The sequence below is a fragment of the Leopardus geoffroyi genome, chromosome A2 (assembly GCF_018350155.1).
Source record: "Leopardus geoffroyi isolate Oge1 chromosome A2, O.geoffroyi_Oge1_pat1.0, whole genome shotgun sequence".
Taxonomy (NCBI): domain Eukaryota; kingdom Metazoa; phylum Chordata; class Mammalia; order Carnivora; family Felidae; genus Leopardus; species Leopardus geoffroyi.
Genome location: NC_059331.1, coordinates 78,826,235 through 78,844,759, shown reverse-complemented (window position 1 = coordinate 78,844,759; position 18,525 = coordinate 78,826,235). Strand labels below are relative to the sequence as shown.

The following is an 18,525-nucleotide window of genomic DNA, read 5'->3' as shown; positions in this document are numbered from 1 at the left end:
ACCAACCCTTTACCTGTTATATCTTCAAATGGCCAGTAACAGGCAGTCATTTATTTCATCTATAAAGTTAATATATGCCCAGGAAATGTAAGAATGTTAATACTTAGTTTGAGCAAAACACAATTATGATGGGAAATAAGATGTGAGTTTCTATTAGGCAAAAACCGTTATAGTGATTTTCACAATGTCCTCAATAACGGTTCTTACTGAATAATTATTTGTAACAAGTACTTCTTGATTAATATAAATCATTTTAAAAATCCTTAAATAGAATCTAATAATGAATTTGAAAAACTGTTACCAATTCCTCATGCCCAGTAATTTTTCCTTCTCCCTAGTTTTCTAGTCTTCTCTACCCCATCCATTTTCCTAAGTAAAGTAATGGAAAGAGAGCCCATTTCACTTATTATATAACCCCATGTAGGTATAAGTTTATCTCAGAACTGTTTGAAGAGTCATACTAATTTATAGTTGAAACTGTCATTTTATTATTTTTTTTTCCTAAAGGACTGGGGTAGACTATTTTCCCTTGCTGTCAATGATACACTGATGATAACAGAGCATGTACACTTCAGGGTTATAAAGAGCCAGCTACCCAGAGACTACTCTTAATCTGAAACAGAGAGATAGTCTATTTACATAAAACTCATTTTAGAGTGAACACTCTTCTTAACAACTCCAGAGGCTGCTAGTAGTTATGATGCCAACTCCCGACTTCATGCCAACATCTGCAGGCTGAAGGGAAAATTCAGATGCAAAAAAAACCCCCTTCTTCATGTCAACTACTATTGTCCTCTTAATAAGGATGGAGAGAATTAAGCTCAATACCGATGCCAGAGAGCTTTGTAATGTAATAATGACCTCCTACAGGCAGAGCTCCTTGACTACACAGTTCTGTTTTACCAGCAATGCACTGATACAGTCATCTAACTCTGCTGTTTGTATTGTCTAGCAAAGTTCATTTTCAGTCTTTACCTTACTTCCTTTCTCTGGCACTTGAACTTTCCTTTTCCATGACTTCAGTGACCTCTCTCTCATTTTCATGTATTTATTTTTTCCTATTTCTATGGTTCCTTTACAGTCCCCCTCAGAGGTCATGTTCTCCTTCAATACAACATAGGCTCTGACCTGCACACGTGCTTTCCTCTATACAACTCCCTGTGTGAAAAATATTCAAGGCTTTTAAAAAATCCCCTCATGGTAAGGGTTTCCAGAATCTGTCCCTTAGTCCAGGTTTTTCTTCTGGACTCTAGATCTACTTGTTAGGCAGGGAGATGATTACCTTTATTACGTCATCATCCTCGAGACACTTCCTGCAGCACCCTCTCTACATAATCCAATCATAACACCTGTTCTTCCGATGATAGTATATGGAGCTCATAAGTATTTGTTCAATGAATTCTCCTAATGCTATTATTCTAATTTCCAGCATCAAATCGATACCTTTCCAAAGTTTGAGGGAAAGGTTACACAATAGCATACTTCTTTTTTTTTCTCAACTTCTATTGATTTATTTTTGTTTTACTTATATAGTTTAACAAGACAGTTTTACATAAGCTCACATCAACCACAGAATGTAAGCACTTAACCACATGATGTACAATTTTAAACTGGGTTCCATATTAAATAGTCTAATGTCTCTCTTAAATTTTTTGGTCAACAAAACTCTCCCCACATCTTTGGGTTCAGTGTTGTTGTTTTTTTTTTTAACATATGCTTGGCTTTGCTTTACACAATCTCAGAATAAGTAAATCAGGAATACGAAAACCCACTATATGAATAGAAATAATCTGAGTGTGTGAACTGGTAGAACATTGGGAAGAAAACAGAAAAGTTGTGTTAAAACAATGATAGTGGCATATTTCTAAGTCCAGATTCATACATTCCTTAAGAAAATATTTATAACCATAATGGCAATGCTCTAAACTTTAGAGTTCTCTTATTTTGAAGTTTTTAATTTTTTTTATTTTAGAGAGAGAGTGTGAGGAGGGGGAAGGAGGAGGGGGGAGGGAGAAGGAGAGGGAATCTTAAGCAGGCTCCACATTTTTCAGCACCCAGCCTGATGCCAGGTTTGATCCCACGACCGTGGGATCACGACCTGAGCCTAAATCAAGAGGTGGACATTCAACTGCTGAGCCACCCAGGTGGCCAAGTGATTTTAGATGTTAGCTCATTTATCCTTAATGACCTTCTGATGTTGGAGACATTAAATTTTAGCTCTTCCTTTTGTCTGGCTGGATGGAGGAACAGAGAAGAGAGGGAAGTGACTTGCCCAAGGCCACCCAGAATGTCAGCTGTAGGGTCACTAGGTCACTCAGGTTTCCCACCTTTGAGTTCCAAGCTCTTTTCACTATACCATGTATTGTTTAAAAGACTTTTCTATTTAAGAACATCTGAAATATTTTTATATATTAAAGAGTAAATTTTACAAATGTAGTAAATACTACTGTGAGACTTTAAAATGGATTTCACCCTGTTTTAACATGAAAACCCTAAAGAAGATACCTTTCTTCTCAGATTCATACTCATGATATTACTACTGTGAAGCAAAACCATCAGTAAGAGTCTAATATATGGATATTACTTAAGTCCAAAATAAAAATACTGTTAACTGTAGAACCAACAGCCTTGTGTTCTGACTCTGATGAGTCTCGACTGTCAGAATCCTTAACAAGGGCCCTACTGATACAGCAAGGCTCATAAATATTAGCGGAATCTACCCTCCACCAGCTCCAATCCGAATCCTCACATTCCATCAACTTTGTCTCCTAAGCCATTGCCTGTGTTTAGCCACTTCTTAACATTCACTGAGCCACTTCGTTCTGAACCTTTGTGCATCTCTCCAAATTGTTAGAACAGCTTCCTCTTCAGCCTAATTTCTTATTTCTCTTTTTATCAATTCATAATATATCCTATAAAAACAACCATCCTAAAATATTTCTCTGATGACAAAGCTGCTTACGCTCAAAACTTCGATGCCCACTCCCATTTAAAAAAGGAATTAGAATAACCTCGCATGATGTGCACATAGTTAACATTCAATGTCAAGATGAATTTAAGGGCGTTTACAGGTTAACCTGTCTTCTGAGTCTAACCCATGTTCCCTACAAAATCTGTTTCAGCCCTTATTCCCAAAGCACAGTCACTCTCCTCTTTCATTCTTGCTCTTTCAAGACAATGTTGGATGTGTGGTAGGCACGCAAAAAAGATTTACTCAGAATGATTGCTCGCTCATGTCTCCCATTAAATTTAACCATTCTTTCAAGAAATGAAGAATTCATATACTGTCTCTATAAAACTTTCTCGGTCCTGCCAGGAAGAGAACATCTTTCCTTTCTTTCCCTTGCACAGTAGAGCACTTTAATACCTTAAAAGTACTTAATCAACAGAGCAGAGTGTTTGTAGTGTATTATTTTTATACTGAATATAGGGTCAGTTTTTTCTATCTTCCTATCCCTTTTAGCACCCAGTAGATTGCCTTGGATAAAAGCTCAGCTTTATTTTAAAACTCACTGCTGGTTTTAGAACCCTGCAAGATCCAAGTATGAGCAGAACTTACTAAACTTTCCCAAACTCATTACTGTAAGTATTTTTTGCTATTAAGAACCAGAAATCAGGCTTGTACACTGTAAAAACTCCACTGCCTTCCGACAAAGTTATCACTAAGAGCAGGGCAGCCGCAGCGCCTAGTTTAACTTGAGATGTTTAGTAATGTCACATAAGGAAGCGTAAGAAGGATATGAACTCTCTTCCTTTCATCAAAAGGCCTTACTAGCTTTTCTACAGTTGAGGGCACTGGGTCCAAGCGACAGCTTCCAGGGTAAGGTTATGCGAGGTCATGTAGAAAAGTAGGAAAAGGGAAAAAGTGACCAAGTTTTACAGTGAGTGCTTCTAGATTTAACACATGAAACCTATCTGCATATGGCAATAGAGCAGTTGAAAAAGTCCCTAAAATAAAACTTACATGGGAATGTGAGAGTTGAAAGCAAGCTCTTAAATTGTTTTCATGAGGATGGTTCAAAGTTCTCTACCTCGCTGATACTAGTCCTTATGCCTAGTATAAATGCTAAGTTTGTATGGCTTAAATTCATGAGGATTTACTGTAGTACCTGGCTCTGAAATTAAGCAAAATATCACTGAATTACCAATACAAGAGTGAAAAAAAATCATTTCAGAAAACAAATGTTTAGATAATAGGCAGATGAAGACAGAATTTTACCTGTGTTCTGCTGCTGGAACAGAATAGCCTGGAACAGGATCTTTCGTTCCATAGTATTTTTTAACAAAAGCAATTCCTGCTACTGTGTCTGTTCCTTTGAAGTTAACCAAATGAGCAGACGCTCCTATGCCAGCAGTCTGGAAAATAAACCATAAACCAAAATCCAAAAAAGAAAAAGACCCATACTTTGAGGTATAAAGCAGCATAGCTCTCAAAGGAATATCTGTCTTCAGATATTCTTAGAGATACCATTATCAGACATAATAGTTCCTTATGGTAAAGATCAAGTTTTTCCTAAATATTTAAGAAGTCAACTGTTGCCTCCTCAAAGAAACCTACCAATAATGACCCACCCCCCTTTTCCCCACCAGCCTCTTTTCCCTTACCCTGCGCCTTGTGCTTCTCTGTAGCATTATCTGACATCTGCTATATTTATTATAATATGTAACACTTAAGTCTGTCTGTCCATCCATCATCCATCTAATATAGAAAGGACAGGGACATTTGCTGAAAGCTTTATTCCAGGTACTCTGAACAGAAGCTAACACATAGTAGGTACTTTATATATATATAATATATACATAATATATATGTAGCATATATTATATATAATATATATATATAAATATATTATATATATAATATATATACATATATATATATATAAAATATATATATATTGACTGAATCCCTGGAATTTCAAAATGTAGCCTGCTCAGAACCAAGGTCACTATCAATAATTCCCCCCAAATTTATAATGGTGATCTAACCAACAAACCACATTTTATTAAATGAAGTGCACTTCATACTTCCATACCTCTTGGGAAGAAACTCCTCTGTAGCCAAAATCATGTAACTTATACTCCAGACCATCTAAGTTACCAGATGTTTCCAGCAAATAGTTGGCCAATATTTTCTTCTGCTCTCTAGAATTTGTGGCCACTGTGATTGGATACCAGGACTGAACAAGAATAGTCTGTAGTGATAAAATTAATCACAAATATTAGAACATAAAATGCTGAGTTTTTCTGAGGAAACACTCTGCTTTCTCTGGAGGTATGTCCTAGACCTCCATACTACTGGAAATACTAGTGAGACGTCTCAACTGTACTGCAGGATGCCTACCACGTGCATTCCAGATAGAGTGCATAGCTCAGTTCTCAGATCAGCAACGCAAAGGATAAGCACAGCAGGACCTTAACAGTAGAGAACATCAGATTACCTAGTTTCTATCCAAAGTGCCACAAAGCAAATAATATTACACTCATACTTGGATGTTGAGGCAATTACCATAAAAGTTTCTTTAAAAACATTTTTTTTTAAGTTTATTTTTATTTTTGAGAGAAAGCACGAGTCAGGGAGGGGTAGAGAGAGAGGGAGACAGAGAATCCCAAGCAGACTCTGTACTGTCAGTGCAGAGCCCGACTCGGGGCTCACACCCACAAATGGTGAGATCATGACCTGAGCCGAAATCAAGATCCGGACACCCAACCAACTGAGCCACCTGAGTGCCCCACCGTAGAAGTTTCTAAGTAAGTTAGGCTATCTTCAATTTTTTTACTTGATGTGGACCTGCACCAAACAGTTTATGCAGCAGCACGGGAATACACCTTGAATGGTGTATTGGGTCTAAAGAAGTTACTCATTTACTCCTATTTATAGTCTTGGACCTAATTTTTCTTAGATCTATTATGACTACTGGTAGGTTATTTAGTTCAGATATACTTTTGCTTAGCACTAGAGAATTCTATTAACTGAGTTATGCTTTACATCCTTGGCTTTTAGCAAGTCATTTTAAGAAAGTCACATGAGGGGCGCCTGGGTGGCTCAGTCGGTTGAGCATCCGACTTTGGCTCAGGTCATGATCTCGCGGTCTGTGAGTTCGAGCCCCACATCGGGCTCTGTGCTGACAGCTCAGAGCCTGGAGCCTGCTTCAGATTCTGTGTCTCTCTCTCTCTCTGTCCCTCACCCGCTCATGCTGTCTCTCTGTCTCAGAAATAAACATTTAAAAAAAAAAAAAAATTAAAAAAAAAGTCACATGAAACATTTCTGCATGTGCTGTAAAACTGTGAGATCACCATCTATTTTACAATTCTTTTTAATAGCAAAAAGGTTTTGTTTTGCTTTTTGGTTGGAAGAAATGGTTAAGTTTAGCTCAAAACGTTCATTCCTCAGCCCCTTTGTAAGTCTGAGACACCTTTGCAAAACCTTTAGGCTCTTTTAAACAGGTTTTGAAATCTGACTTGAGAATTAAGGTTTCTTTGAGCACCAGTATTGATATTGCTAAAGCAATCCAATAATTTTAGTGGGTTTTAAAATTCAGTGTATGGTAAGTAACAATCAAAGGATATTATTAGTAACTTTGAACATACACTGGGAGAGGTTACTGGAAGGAACACTATTTAGGACTATTATTTAAAATGTTTCAAAACAAGGGTTGCCTGAAGAACAACTTTAAGTTTGTAAATAACAAGTTTGTTGGACTTGGTAACAGATTTCATATACATGGTGGTAAACTTGGGCTGGGGATGGATAAGATTAGGATAAACCTTCTCTAACCCTCACAACAGAAACCCACAAAGGATGCAAAGTTACTATGAAAAAGTCTCTTCTGGAGACTTGGTATCTAGTGTAAACACAATTTTTTTTATAAAACACAGGATCTGTCAGAAACTAAAATAGGGATTGTGTCAGACCATAAACAACTGTGGCTTAGATAAAAATACCTGGCAAGGACTGAAGTTATTTAAAATCATATATATTAGTAGAATAGAAGGTAAATTTGATGGAAGTTCTGTTGCAGAAGCAAATAAAAACACGTACCTATGTATGTTTTTTCCCTTCAAAAGCCAGCACTCCCACACTGGATTTTACTTTAAAAAATTTTTAAATTTTTTTAAGTTTGTTTATTTTGATAGAGAACAGAGGAGGGGCAGAGAGAGTGGGGGAGAGAGAACAGGATCCCAAATGGGCTTCGCACTATCAGTGGGACTCGATCTCACAAAGTCTGAGCCAAAATCAAGAGCTGAACACTCAACTGAGCCACGCAGGCACCCCACATTTAATAATTTTTATATTAAAAGTGGTATTTCTTTATTTGCTAACAAACTACTCCTCTAAGGGGTCTATATATAAAATTTTTTAACTTTATGTTTTAGTGAAATACACCAAAATAATGATTATGACAACAGGTTTTTGGTGGTGGTTGTTTTCAAAGGCTGGTGTTTTTTTCACCTTCTGAAGATAAAGAAAAACATACATGAGGCAGGTGAACTGGGAACTAGTCCTCCATAAATGTCTGCTCTATGGGAATTCCATCAAACACAGGGAAAAGTACTTCTTGACTAAACCCTCAATCAGAAAACAGAAAAAAGTGATGATGATTTTCAAACTAAGGTTTATCTGTTTGGGCTCTTCCGGCATTGAAGGTAAAAGGATATACGGGTAGACAAGACGTTGTGGTTAAAAACGCTTACTCTTGTGTTTTTAATAATACCATCCTCTTAAAATCACAGATTTCCCAGTACAAATACTGTAACACCTGTACAAAAACTAGTAATGAGATAAGTTTTCTTTTGAGTTCACAGTTAATTCAAAGTTTTAAGACACAGCAGTAAACCATTTAAAATCATTATTTTGGTTAATTGAACATTTTTTTTCTGGGCCTATTAGCCTACTATAAGTTAATGTCCCATAAAGAGAAGTTTTAAATTTTCTGTCAACTTAGAAATTGTATTTCAAACATATTCTTGGACCTCTTAATTCCCCTAAATTTTCTAGTCCTTATAAATAACCTCAAATGTATTATTTTACAGTACAACAAATTAGCTTAATAAACTAATTAAGATAAAGAATCCATTCTAAGCACTAAGTAAAAAACACCTCTCAGATAGAAAAGTGGTATTTCTATAGTCACTTTCTAGAATATTTCCTCTAATAGATAAAATCTAAACCGAACTGTTGAGAAGCTAACTAGGTTATTTATGTAAATAATATCAAAACTATGAGCACGTCAAGACAGGACTGCTTGGGTCCAAATGAAAGGAAAACAAATAAAAAGCCTTGCAATATAAACTCAGAGTCTATTATGTATCCTCCTTTTTGGACTTAATGATCAGCAAGTGTTGAGTGTGTTTAGATGAGACATATCAGGTGGTAAAGCCTCAGCTCTAAACTGATTAGATAATGAAGAAAGCTGTTAAAAATCTGAACAAAATTCCCTTTGTATAATTAGAACAGAATATCCGCAAAATGTCTTAAATTACTAACAATATACCTGTGCTGTTTTTCTCAGTTTTTTCTATGACAACATAGATTTCAGATTGCAACAAACGAGACGGAAACCAACTGAGCCTTACCGGTACTAGTTCTTAATAATTTCACACAGATAAAGTCTTAGAATGTTAGATTTTGCTGGAAGGAACCTTAAAGATTATTTAGTTCAACTGTCATTTTTAAAATGAGGAAACTAAGGCCTGGAAAGATTTAGTAAATTGTAGATTACACAGCTTTATCAGCAGCAATTTTAAAACTAGAATCCCAGTTGAATGGTTTTTACATCTTCAATTAATGTTTTTTTTTTTCAATATATGAAGTTTATTGTCAAATTGGTTTCCATACAACACCCAGTGCTCATCCCAAAAGGTGCCCTCCTCAATGCCCATCACCCACCCTCCCCTCCCTCCCACCCCCCATCAACCCTCAGTTTGTTCTCAGTTTTTAAGAGTCTCTTATGCTTTGGCTCTCTCCCACTCTAACCTCTTTTTTTTTTTTCCTTCCCCTCCCCCATGGGTTTCTGTTAAGTTTCTCAGGATCCACATAAGAGTGAAAACATATGGTATCTGTCAATTAATGTTAAATAAAAATTAAAAACAAAACAAAACAATTCACCTCGATCCAATTTGTAAGCCAGTAACACTCTGGATCTGTGTTTTCCACTGTGAAGAGAACATTTCCTCGGGGAATGACATAGCCCTCAGGAACAGCTTTTATTTCTATTGGAAGATGTCCATCATATTTCTGGTGAAAGACAATAATGAAATTATTCATTCAGCAAATGATAATCAGATACCTGCTTTAATAGGTTCTTCATATTTTACAGAAGCTAAACTTACTCTCACAGAAACTGCAATTGTACATGTTATTATATTGCTAGTAATATCCTCATTCTCTTAAAATTAGCTAAGATGATTAACAGTTTAGACAGCGACATTAATTTTTACATTTTATGTAGTCCAAGTACTTCTGCTAAGAACATTTCTACCAGATGATAGAGATAATCTCAAACTGGTCAAAACAAAAAAGTTGTTTTTTCTCAAGATTTCAAAAAAAAAGAAGAGTTTATTCCAACATATCCCAAAAATTTTCCAAGAACACTCCTTCTTGTAAGTCGCCATTTTCGTAAAACAAAAGCTAAATACTAAAAGATAAAATAAGGGACTACTATTAAAGAGCAACATGAACAAAATAATGTCAAACAAAAAAAGGAAAAAAAAGAGAGGTCCCTGACAGTACAAGAACCTTAAGCAGGTTTTCCCTTTATTCTAGTAGTAGACCTGAAACTGTTTTCGTAGAGTGGATAGACCAATCATTAAGTATACTTTCCAGAGCTTTGGCAATGAATATCCAAGTACAACAATTCTCTCCAAAACTAGGCTGCAACATATTTGCTACAGACTATGTGATCAGATATTTAATTACGCCTCCCTTCTTTTAAAGGTAAGGGCTGTGGCTACATTTTGGCTAGGAAGGCAAATTATTTCAGAAATCCTAGTAGTTTTTATGTGATTTGGGACAGGTAAATAGATAAAAGAAAAGTTTGTTTAATGAGAAGCACTGGAAGTCTCATGATACAGCAGAAAGAATACTGCTTAGAAATCCCAGCTCGGACTCAACAATCTAGACTCAGACTGTGGGCAAGTCATTCAACATTTCTCGTCTCAGACTATTCTTCCAACAGGGTTAGATAAGACCATCTCTAAGTTAGATCCCTACGATTCTCTGAACATAAAAAAATCAAAAGATTTATCACCCTGGCTACTGGGAATTATATATAGCCTAACACTTATCTATTCCTGTTCTCTTCCCAACAAACCAAATAGGGTAAGTGCAGGAATTAGCCCCCAGATTTTACTGACCTTACTTAAGATATGGGGAAATTATACCACAGAGTGCTTACTTGACTTCTTCAAAGACCCATTAAGTAAAAAATAGTAAAACTCAGTATGACAACATACGCCTGAAAGTTAAAGTATTTCTAATTATTTTGTTGATGATAGTCTACAATGGAAAAGACATTTGTTTTTAAGATATAAATGAATTAACACTTAACGCGCCAACATGCCTAAAGATCCCATTCCCAACCTATCTTCGTAATAATCACCACCATTCAACTCTTCTAACTCAATTCCCATATCTTTAGATGCTCAAAATTAAGTAACTGATCCAAACATGCTAGGTATTAATATCATAGTACAATAAAAAATGAAAGCCAACTTTATGGATCTACACCAAACCATTCCAATTATTCAGTAAGGGAAATTTCCTAGAAGTACTGGGTAATGATAGACTCACTGCATCTATTGCCTTAGATAAGCTACAGCCAAGAAAATAGACCAAAATTTCAAAATTGCCAAATAATGATGCTCCTTCCTAATATTTTCAAAGAAAAGAGGAAATCACCTTTCTGAAAAACACTATCTAAATTATCATTTGTTTATATTACAACAAATTACTGAGACCTGCTATAGATTCTATATACTAATTATTTGCCACCATAAAAAAAAATTTAAATGTTACCCTTAACTTTTCCCAAGAATGTCTAAAATAGCTCTTAAATTTGGGCCAGACAGAAAAAAGTTGTAATTATAGAACAGTTTTCTATTCAAATTCCTTTGTAAGAATTTTGAACTGAAAGAAAAACCAAAGTAGAGCAAAACATTAAAAACATTTTTTACCTCAAGAATGTAGTTCCATCCCTTTTCATTAAAGACATCATCCTGGAAATGCTCTCTGTACACCTCTTTGGCTTCCTGGATCTTCTCTTTGGTCACAACTTTACCTAAAAGGACAAACGTTTCCTGTTTACATTTCTAAAGGCATTCTATGAATTGCTGAGTTGTGGTAGGATTCATGTCTCTACCTATTTCACCATTCTGTGGATAAAAAAACAAGAACTGAGAGATTAAATGATCACCCAGAGTCAACAGCAGAGCCAGAAAATGGAATCTGCACTTCTGATCACTCACCCTATGTTAATTTCCAGTTTGAAAAACAGGTGTGCAGAAGCAACTATTACACAGAGTATTTTTTTTCTTAATCCCAGGAATAAGTTAACTTCTAAGACGTGTTTTTTCTCTATTAATTTAAATACTCTTGAAATTTGATACAGATAATTTTCCAGGTGAATCTTTTTGCTTTATTCATAAAGGATGTCTTCAGGGATGATAATCCAATAATTTTCACAATTACTAAGTTTAAGTTTTTGCTCCTCAAGTACACTTTTAGTTATCTTTATCTGTAAAATTAGGGTAATAGTAGAGTACCCACTCACAGGATGATTGTGAGGACTGAGTTAAGACACAGGAAGCACTTAGCATAATGCTGGCCTGTAATAGGTAGTCAGTATATTTTAGGTATAATTAATAATGTCATGTTGTATCAAGTTTTTAAGCTGTAAAACTGAAGTGTGACATCAGTCTTAAAAATTTGTCAAGATTATGGAAAATTTTCAGTTTTTATCTGTGTAAAATTCAACTTAATCTGTATTCAATTCTGAGATTATTTTTGTTTAAAGGTCAGAGATGAAATTTTCCAAAATGTATAAAACTTTTGGGAACTGTTCCCCCCCCACCATCCTTGAAATACCATTATAAAACAAACTAGAAATGGACTTTCAAATAAAACTTCACAGAAATTATTTTGGGGGTTTTCCATTTAAAATACATTTGAGACTAAGGCCGCAGCATCAGGTAGTTCTGAAAAATAGGCCTTTAAGATAAAAATGACTATGATAAAAATATTCTAATTGCTACCATGATTCAAAATGAGTTCCCAGGTCAATAATGAATCCTCTACTGTGAATTAAGGACTTAAAATCTATTAACATACCAGATTAGCCTCAGAAAATTACTGACTTTTCTAAACTTATTCCCAAGTTTATTAGTTTCAGAAAATCTTTCTCATATTTAGAACCAATCACATATACCAAATTATAAGATTTATGTGTTCAAATTAACACATTTTTTACAATTCAAAAAAAAAACCCTAAAATAGTCAAAATAATTTAGTAAATATCAAAATTAAACTGTTCAATGAGTTCCTTTAAATTAAGAATATAACAATATAGGAGAAAAATTATAAAGAGCTACATAAAAGCAGTGTTTGAAATGTACTAGGAAAAATAATACCTTTTAAGTACTTATTAAGAATGTACTGCAACCCATAAAATACTGTTTCCTCGTATTTCACCTTCTTTATTTTTGAGTTTTCTGTCTTCTTTTCACGGCATTCAAAGTAGGAATAAACTTTGCTGGTATTGGGTGGGTACTGTTTATAGTGAGTAACCTAAAGGCGAAAGCAATACTTGAGTTAGAAAACATTCAAATAGAATAGAAATCATGACTGAAAGGGCTTGAAATTATTTAAAACCAAAGAAACTAAACTTATTTGCTATTCATCAGCTTCTTTTCCTGGCTGTAAAGAATAAAAAATAAGTATCATACTTATTAGGATACTTTTAATGTTCACTATCTTACTTTGAAAACCACAGGAGAGTATTGACTTTTATAAACAAATCAAATGAACTTAAGGAAGTACGAGGCTTCTAAGCTGGACAGGCACTTGAAAATAAAGTTTGAAGAAAGTTATCTCATTTGATCTTAGGGAATGGTCTTCCTTCAGGGGAAGAGAGACGTAGCTGCCTGGCAGGGGCATAACCAGGATATAAAAGAACGTACTGGAAGAGTGTGGTACTGTTACTATCTAAATGTGGTATGTTTGAGAAGTCAATAGGCAATGCTTCCCATGACTCGACTTCTTCATCTGTACAGCCAGGTAGGGAGAATGACTCCGATCTTCACAATAACACATGGAACCTGGATGAAAGCAATAGCAGGAGAAAATATATCTTGTTTCATAGTACTACTTGTTCTCCAATTACCACCAAATTGGGAAATAAGTCTATCCAATGCAACATCAAATCCTTAGGAGCGTAAAAATAAGTATTATAAATTTTTCCATAAATATGGGTAAGAGTCATTGTTGAAAATTAATCTTTGTTTTAAGAAAAAAGTGAGTTCATTATAGTTGGATTTTTTTTTTAATATTTTAATGTGGTTAAAACATTTTACCGATAGAAAATAACTGGGAGAATAATGTGTGTTTGCTCTGTTGTAGCATTAGGAATGGTCATGTCCTAAAACTTAAGGGACAGGGTGGTAAGGTAGGTCATGGTGGAATAATCTTTGCAGCACAAGTTTCATGAATGATCACTGTGACATGAACCATGGTTCCTGGTTAGCTCTGATCCTCAGTTTAGGGAAACCAATGCTTTCCTTGTTTGGTTGCACAATCTTAATCCCAATGAAACTTGGCTTTAACCTTTGTAGCTTAGCACAAAAATTCTAAGATGAATATACTCTATATAGAGAGCAAAAGAAAAAAAGATCACAAATGTTTAATGTTTCTGCTCCAACAGAAGCAACTTGTCACTCTATGAAAACAGCACCTGTACGCTGCTTGAAGGCAACCGGGTGGTCAATTTTAAACCTAGAGGTACTACACCAGGGTTTTTTTTCAAGGTTAGAACCTGGAGACTGATACCACTGGAGGCTGAAGTAGCAGCTCAGTGAAATAGCTAAAGCCAAACCCAAAGCAGTTAAATCTTCAAGCCGATTCACTAAAATGCAAAAACAACATTTATATACGTATGAATGATACCCTATTTCAACTGATTAGAAAAAGAGAACACTGTCTAAAAACATACCCAAGAAGTACATAAAAATGAAAATGCCCAGTTTACAATCTAAATAACTCAACTCCTTTAGTGGGAATAAGCAGTGAGGTAGAAGAAAAGTCAACTATGATGAAGTAAAAATTGAAGGAAGGTCTGGATCACATCATGCAAGTTTATAAAAGCCAGATTCATAGTTGTGACTCTCAGTAGTTAGCCTGACCTTTTACAGTTCAGATACTCAAAGGTACATCTTTATAAATTTATTTTCTACATCAAATTTAAAAGTATGAGAAGGTAAATGAATCTTCTGAGTAGACCAAACAGTTAAAAGCTGAATGGAAATGTCCCTAAAGCATTTAACTCTCCTCTTTGGTCTAAAAGTATACTAAAATTTTTCGATCAGACAAATAGAGTCCCAGTTCTGGCCAATAACTGAACATGTTTATAATTTTAAAGCTTTCTTCTGCCATGTTTTTTAATTATGGTACTTAAAACCTTAGCACAGGGGCACCTGCATGGTTCAGTCATTTAAGTGTCCAATTCTTGATTTTGGCTCAGGTCATGATCTCACGGGTTAGTGAGATCGAGCCCTGCACTGGACTCCATGCTAACAGCATGGAGCCTGTTTGGGATTCTCTTTCCCTCTCTCTGTCCCTCCCCTGCTTGTGCACACTTGCTCTTTCTCTCTCTCAAAATAAACAAACGTTAAAAAAACATCTTCTTTGGACAGCTTTAGAGAACTGTTCTGCAGTTCTCTAGGTTTCAGAACTGAACTGCTAAAGCAGCTAATTCTCAGGTAATTAACCATGAAATCTAATTTACCATTAACCACCTACCAATGAACACCCAATACATTTATAGAAAAAAATAGTATAGTTAGATATATTTGTATTGGCTTATACCATTGTTTAAATTGGGGAAATTTTTAAACCGAGCTTCTTAGTAAATACTATTCTACAGCCAAAAGATGATTTACAATGATTCTAGTTCTGGTAGGTTTACTATCCTCTTCATTTTACTTTCTGCTAAGCTGGTCTCTCTGAACCTGGGAACCTTCAGAAAATGAGATGATACAGGCAGAAAATCAAATTAATTAATTGTTATTTTATAAATAGTTCATTCACAAATATATATCCTGTGTCCACTATGTATCAGGCACTGTTTCAGATTCTGAGGATGGGGAAATAAAATGGACTGAGACAGTTTCTATTCTCAAAGGGCTAATGAGGGCTGAAAGGTCAGAGAAAACCAATATATAAACACCATAATTTCAGATACAGATGGAGGTTTGGAAACTTAAAAGAAAATGATAGGCCAAAGGGGGCCTGAGAGACTGCTGTAAATAGGGGGCCAGGAAGGCTTCTCCGAGATGGTGACATGTGACCTACACAACAAGGAGATAGAAGACATAAGGGACAGGACATGATGAAGGCCAGCATGGCTGGTTCTTAGAGGTGCAGAGAGGGAGGAAGTACATACATGTTAAGGTCAGAGAGATGCAGAGACACGATCACATAAGGCTTACAGACAACCACGAGGAGCTTGAATTTTACATCAAGTGCAATAGAAAGCCACTGGATGTTTTAAGCTGGAATGAATATGATCTGATTCATATTTTATAAGGATCAGCTGGACAGTGAGGTGGATAATGGATTACAAGGTGACCAAAGAGGAAGCAGGACCATCAGGTAAAAGATTACTACACCAAAGACTAGCTTAGGTGAGAGCACTGGCTCATCTGGAGGTAAAGGAGAATTAGGCTAAAACACTAGATGTGGGGGTAATAAGGGGGAGGGATTAGCACTGTTGCCTACATTTTTGGCTTGAGCAACTGGGTGAATAAGGGTGCCGTTTACAGAGATGGGAAAGGCTGTGGAAGGAATGGATTAGAGCTGTTTTAAATATGTCATGTAATGCTAACAAAGTCTCACAGTATTCAAAATTAAACTACACAAAAGAAGCTCTTAAATCACGTTGGTTTTCTTAGCACTACTTTAGCTTCTATCAATAGGAAAAATGGTTCTATAGTAAACTCAACATTTTTTGTAAGATGAGAATAGCTAATTTCTCATAATATCCCCAGCAAACCTTACTCCTAAAAATGTTTCCTAAACTAGCATGATTTTCCTACAGCTAACAGAGCACTACCAGTACATAAATACATGTGTGGTAAAGAACACAGGCACACAAGAAAATGTAGTTCTTTTAACAGAACCTAATTTCACAGTCATGTGAGTGATTTACTTCATGAAAAGCTTCTAAAAATTACAATCCCTAGGGTAAATATCCTTGTCCCAAGTATGACATTTAAAGAGAAATATGAGAAATATTTAAGTTGCATAGAATCTTTCTGTGAGAGCAGACTCTTAACTTTTTCCTGAGCTTCTCCAGATTTTCCATAAAGTCGATTTGGTGTCTTTTCAAGAGCTTTCCTCTCATAATGGGATCACATGTCCAAAGGCAATCACTACTAACCTACTTTACCAGTTATAATTTTAATAGCTAAGTAATTATCATAAGCCAACATTTTAACAATACCACGTGTATATAAGAGCACATGGGGTAGCACGTATAATGCCACAGAATAAGTTTTACTATCTCCAAAATGTATAAGGGCACTCAGAAGAGGATCCACTCAGCCTTACAATGAATGGCTAAAACTTTATGTCTCTTCAATGCTACTGTGCTTAAAATAGCAAAAATAAATAAATAAATAAATAAATAAATAAATCTTCTTTTCAACATTTTTAAAAATTTCTCAAGTCCTGGAAATACTTCTGTTGCCACAGAAAATAATTCTTTGCTATTTGGCTTTTGAAGCGATAATAACTTCAAAAATATGGCTTAAAAATATTTGGATTACATTTTGGGGGAGAGAGGAAATTGTCAAATCAGTTATAATTACACTACTCCTTCCCTTAAACCTCTTTGGCACAGAGCGTTTGATAATTTGTACTTTTTTGGCTGCACCCTTGAAAAAGATTTAATTAACTGACAAAGAGGACACCAGCTTCTGGTATCTTTGTTTTGCAAAATCTTACAAAACTTTACTGATCTAAGTTAATCTTCCTCTGAACTATATTCATGACTTACATATAAGATTTTATTTCTATTGCCTGGGCTTTTCCTATAACTTATAGTATAAACCTTACTGGAAAACTGCATTGTAAGAATGCACAGGTAATTTGACATAGAAACTGCAACAGTCCTCCACTCCTTACAAAGATCAGGCTGCCAGGAGAGCCACTGTGACATAACTCAGCTGCCCGATCAGAAGCAATGAAAGAGAAGCAACTATGAAAAATGGGGACAGGTCAGAGAAAGACACTGGGTTGCTAAAGTCCCAGCCAGGACAAAATTGCCAGTGAGAGAATTCTCATCTATCCCCAACTCTTTTTCCAAAAAGCCCAAACCTTTAAGGTTTGTTATTCGCCATTAATGAGACAGCAAAATCTGTTTTACAAAAGCCACCCTGGGTGCCTCATCATCATAAATTATATGATCTTCTGTAACTTCTCTAAAAACAATTTTCACCCATTCTGAATTTTAAGAGACATCTTTTGTCTTTTAAATACCTAGGAGATCTCCAATATTTATTAAATGAATTGATGAAAATGGGCTGAGTTCTAGATAACCAGTTTACAAATGACCTTTTGAGAAGCAACCCACGCTGGACAGCACAATTCATAACAATGGGTGATATGCTTTAATACACATTTCATAACAATGGGTGATGTGTAAATTGCTTAGAGATTACTGTTATACACTATATATATTTTTTTCAACCTAATTGACAACATCTTCCATTTTTATCTAACAGGATAAATGTTCAGAAATAATGAAACTATTCTCTGCTGTAGATTGTTACAAACATTATCCGCACAGTAGGAAAAGAAACAAGGAACAGAAATGCATCTTTTAATGAGCCAGTTATTTGTAAACTAATCACTGGCTACCCCAGAGATAGGTAGGGAACCCTCCACCCCCAAACAGAAACCTGACCTGTCTCCTTCACGAAAATTTCCAAATGCCTTTTAAGCACGGCAGTGACTAACACCCCTCAATGCACCCTTCCTTACTTGGCCTAGCACAATGTAAATACAACCCAGTAGATAATTGTGCTTTATGCCATTTTGAAATGATTAAACAGGAACCCAGAATGAAAATGGAAAAACAACCACATTTACCTGTTTCCTCAGTTCCTTATTATGTATGATATAGTATGCGATTATAGAAATGAACCCTCTGGAGAGGATACAAGGACAAACAAAGCACCTGTGTTGTCATGTGCTTAAGCACTATCCTACTACTTGCAAAATACCTTTTTATGGTCCTTAGACGACCAACTATT

General features: G+C 35.5%; 1 protein-coding gene across 1 annotated transcript in view; it reads right to left on the bottom strand.

The window, feature by feature from the left end:
- Positions 1 to 18,525, bottom strand: part of NAMPT (nicotinamide phosphoribosyltransferase) — a 39,078-nt gene that overhangs the window by 10,817 nt on the left and 9,736 nt on the right. The window contains exons 2-6 of the mRNA XM_045494470.1: positions 12,628 to 12,784; positions 11,176 to 11,279; positions 9,110 to 9,238; positions 5,037 to 5,195; positions 4,220 to 4,356 (exon numbers count right to left, since the gene is read on the bottom strand). Of these exons, the coding sequence (XP_045350426.1) occupies positions 4,220 to 4,356; positions 5,037 to 5,195; positions 9,110 to 9,238; positions 11,176 to 11,279; positions 12,628 to 12,784 (686 nt within the window). The remainder of the gene's footprint in view (positions 1 to 4,219; positions 4,357 to 5,036; positions 5,196 to 9,109; positions 9,239 to 11,175; positions 11,280 to 12,627; positions 12,785 to 18,525) is intronic.